General features: G+C 34.4%; 1 protein-coding gene across 2 annotated transcripts in view; it reads right to left on the reverse strand.

The window, feature by feature from the left end:
* CP (ceruloplasmin (ferroxidase)) overlaps positions 1-4,116 on the reverse strand; it is a 61,160-nt gene extending 57,044 nt beyond the window's left edge. For both annotated transcript variants that reach the window (XR_001003658.1, XM_011958927.1), the window contains exon 1: positions 3,709-4,116. Coding sequence is in view for 1 of the 2 variants with exons in the window: in XM_011958927.1 (XP_011814317.1) it covers positions 3,709-3,854 (146 nt within the window). In the remaining variant the exon portion in view is untranslated. The remainder of the gene's footprint in view (positions 1-3,708) is intronic.
* Positions 4,117-4,182: the final 66 nt, after the last annotated feature.

Consider the following 4,182-nt stretch of genomic DNA (forward strand, 5'->3'; position numbering starts at 1 on the left):
TTTTTGGTCAGGATTTGAGCTGTTATTTCTTCTTGGTCATTAGGCTTGCTTACAGTGACATCTTCACTGTACCATTTGTTTTGGAAACCTACAATGGAATGAAAAACCCAGTAATAATGTTTGTAAGAACTCTATGTTAAAAGAAAGTCACCAAGCCTGAGTGACAGCCTATGAAGTCAAGTGTAAAAGAGTTTTGTGATGGCTGTTCTTATGCTTAAAATTTTTTTACTTATTTCCAGCTTCCTAGAGGTCATCAGAAAAAAAAGTAATCTGAAGATATCAGAATTATTACAATTTTTGCTATTATATAGTCAATTAATTCAGTAAATAATTAACTAATGCCTACTATGGGCCCAGAACACACTACTGTGTTTACTAATTGTTTTTATATGCATGTCATTTGTTTTTAATTGAATATATATAACTTAGGATCTGGAATTATATCTTATAAAGTCTTTAAGTATTTATTGATGTGTTGAAGTGACAGATAGGGCACTAACCCAAGTAAATGGCAATATTGAGTATAAGGAAATTATTTTCCACTTCACCCTTTTAGAAATAAGTATCACTGGCATTAATACCAGAGAAGTAAACTCTATTTTTTTAGTTCCCCCAAACCTATACATTTTTGTCTTTTAATATCTGTCAGTGTTTTCAGTTGCACTAACCCTGCATATAATCCCCTAAGGTGACTTTTCTATTTTATTCTGTTGCCTGATTTGTTCTATAGCATGAATCTCTCCACATGAGGAGCAAGGAAAAGTTTTTACAATACAGTTTATGATTTCTCTTATCTTCCTATGTATCTTTTACTTACTCATTTAAACTTATTTAGAAATGTTTATTTAGTGTCTTCTATATTCTAGGTACTAGTGACCAAACACTAGTTCCTGTCATCTCAATGCATATTTTCCTGTTCATCATCCGAGACCTTGAAGATCAACATTCAGCTTAAACTCGATTCTTTACCTAGAACTTACATTGCACTCTTTCACATCTTATTGTTCAGCCCATTTATTTCCACTCCTTTGTAGTCATCACGCAATAAGGAGTGCCAACCATGTCTTGTGATACTCCATCATCCTTCACTGACTGGGCCAAACATGCTGCAAATCTGGGACAAAGAAGGGACCAAAAGGTTGCTATCTGCATACATCTATGCAAAAAGTTTAGCATAGTATTGGCAAAATTGCTGAAGTTGTATTCAAAATTCACTGGTCAGATACATGGGGGAAAAAATCACAGAGCAAGCAGTCCCACCTAGAGTTTGCACAACTGTAGCATATTGTTGAAGCCAAGGGAGATGTTAAAGTCACAGGACAATGACAAAAAGAGAGGTGGACTTTGCAACTAGAAGATGCTCCATTTTTCCTTTTAAGGATCCTAAAGTATCACTATTAAGTATGCTTTTTAAGTAACTGATATGGTTTGACTGTGTCCCCACCCAAATCTCAACTTGAATTGTAATAATCCCCACATGTCAAGGGTGGGGCCAGGTGGAGATAATTGAATCATGGATGTGGTTTCCCCCATACTGTTCTCATGATAGCGAATAAGTCTCATGAGATCTGATGGTTTTATAAATGAGAGTTCCCCTGCACAAGCTCTCTCTTGCCTGCTGCCATATAAGATGTGCCTTTGTTCCTCCTTTGCCTTTTGCCATGATTGTGAGGCCTTCCCAGCCATGCGGAACTGTGAATCCATTAAGCCTCTTTTTCTTTATAAATTACCCAGTCTTGAGTGTGTCTTTATTTGCAGTGTAAGAACAGACTAATACAGTAAGTTGGTACCTGGAGTGGGGCACTACTGTAAAGGTACCTAAAAATGTGAAAATGACTTTGGAATTGGGTAGCAGGCAGAGGCTGGAATAGTTTGGAGGGCTCAGAAGAAGATAGCAAAATGTGGGAAAGTGTGGAACTTCCTAGGGACTTGGAGGGCTCAGAAGACAGGAAGGTGTGGGAAAGTTTGCCATGTAAGACGTGCCTTTGCTCCTCCTTTGTCTTCCACCATGATTGTGAGGCCTCCTCAGTCATGTGGAACTGTGAGTATATTAAACCTCTTTTTCTTTATAAATTACCCAGACTTGAGGATGTCTCTATTAGCAGCATAAGAAGAGACTAATATAGTCATAATGGGGTAAACAAGCTTGTACTCATTGGATAGCTTCCCTGGCACAGACAGGCCATGGGAGTAATTAAAAACAAAGGAATTTCCTCTGCCCCCATTCACCAAATTGTAAATAAACTCCTTCACTCTTCTACTCCCTGATTTTTAGAATGAAAGATTTTTTTTTAATTGAAGCATAGTCAAGGCAATGTCTTGCATTTAGTTTATGCCTGATAAAGCTGATTTGATTTTTGATCATGAACAATGACAGAGTAGTGGTGAGGGAGGGCATGGAGAAGGATAGTATTTTTATTTTTTTAATGTGTCTGACTTTTTCCTTGGAAATAAAAATCATGTATAATTTATATTATATTTAATCAAGAAAATACTGAATCCATGCAAAATAATGTTTTTGGTGAAGCTGTAAAAATATGTCATATTCTTTAGAAGATAATACCACCTTAAAAACAGGTTAAAAAAAGAAATAATTATAAGATGTATTAGTTTTATTTACAACCACTTATTTTTAGGTCAGAAACTTTCCTTACTGTATATTATTAACTTCATAATATAATAATTGGATGTTATTATCAGTTATGTATTTATTTTTACGGTGAAAAATTTCAACTTTACATAACGTTAAAGAGAATAGTATATACTCATCAATAACATTCAATAATTACAAACTTTGGCATCCTTATTTAGTTATTTTTTAAAGATATAATCTTAGCAGCTGATGGTCATTAGGCTTGTTTGTGTTTTATTACCACTGAAACACATTTTAATGTAGTGAATATTGATTTTGAATTCCAAGTTCCCATTTGGTGGTTAATGTTTAATTAACATTACTAAAAGTGAAGACCTCGGTATAGATTAACTTCTGTACAAAAAACTTCAAGGAGAACTAAACATTTTTTGTTTTTCTGTGTAGTGAATATTGCTTTCAATAAGGGGATTTTCCAACTGAAATATGAAGACATTTAAGTTACATGGAGCTTTTTGAGGACCATCCTAATAAGTGCCTGACATTTTTTATGCATGTATGTGCCAAGCATTGTACTAAGAGCTTTACATGCACTCGCTCTTTAAATAACCTTATGAGCTATGCTTATTATCCTCATTTTACAAATTAGGACTCTGACACTGTCAAAGATTAACCTACTTAACTGTCCGGAGTCTCTCAATAAATATCAGGCAGAATCATATTTGCTAAAATCATATTTTATTTCTATAAGTGATGTTTGGAAAGATATAAAAAAATTGGTGTAATAAACATAACATTTTATACAGTAATTGTTTAAATTAAAGAACTTCTGCATAAACAGACAAAAAGACAGAATCCTAATCAGAGATGGAGTAATGACCATGGGAGGTAATAAGAGGTGAACACAGATCCCAGGAACAACAGGAAAGAAGCAGAGTAGTCCCCCAAGTAAAAAATATACAGGAATATAAGGGAGATTGATTCAAGTGTCCTGGGTTTCAAGCCCACATTTTGCAGTTTCTGTATATAAAATATTTTAAAAATATTTCATCTTATTGGCTCTATTCTTTAAAAAAATTTAAAATTTTGGTCTATAAACAATAAAAATAGTGACTTACGTGTCAACAGAAATAAGTTTCTTTTCCCCATGGTCAGAGGCATAATCCCAAGTCGTTTCAATAATTCCAATGTAATAATGCTTTTCTTTCGCCCAGGCCGGGGTACTATATAAAAACAGAAAAATACCAAGTATCAAAATCTTCATTTTTTCCCCTTCTTGGAGCCTGAGAAGCAATGAAGTAAAATCAGGAGCAGGCAATTTTATAAATAAGACTTTCTTCCTTATTTGCTTGATTGACACAATTTAGCATTGCACAAGAGTAAATTGTTTCATTAAAGCAAATATTTTCCAATTCAGTTAAGTTCTCGTAAACCACCAAAAAACCAGTTCTTGGTTGCCAGGCTTCTCTGACTGAAAATAAAAAGTCAACAGTTATTGTTGGAGACATTAGAGTGTGCATAACTCTGCGCCTTTTTCCATTCATCATGTAAATTCCAGGAGGGCAGACAAACATGTCTAAATGCTCCCTTTG

This window comes from Colobus angolensis, unplaced genomic scaffold (genome assembly GCF_000951035.1).
Source record: "Colobus angolensis palliatus isolate OR3802 unplaced genomic scaffold, Cang.pa_1.0 Scaffold48, whole genome shotgun sequence".
Lineage (NCBI taxonomy): Eukaryota > Metazoa > Chordata > Mammalia > Primates > Cercopithecidae > Colobus > Colobus angolensis.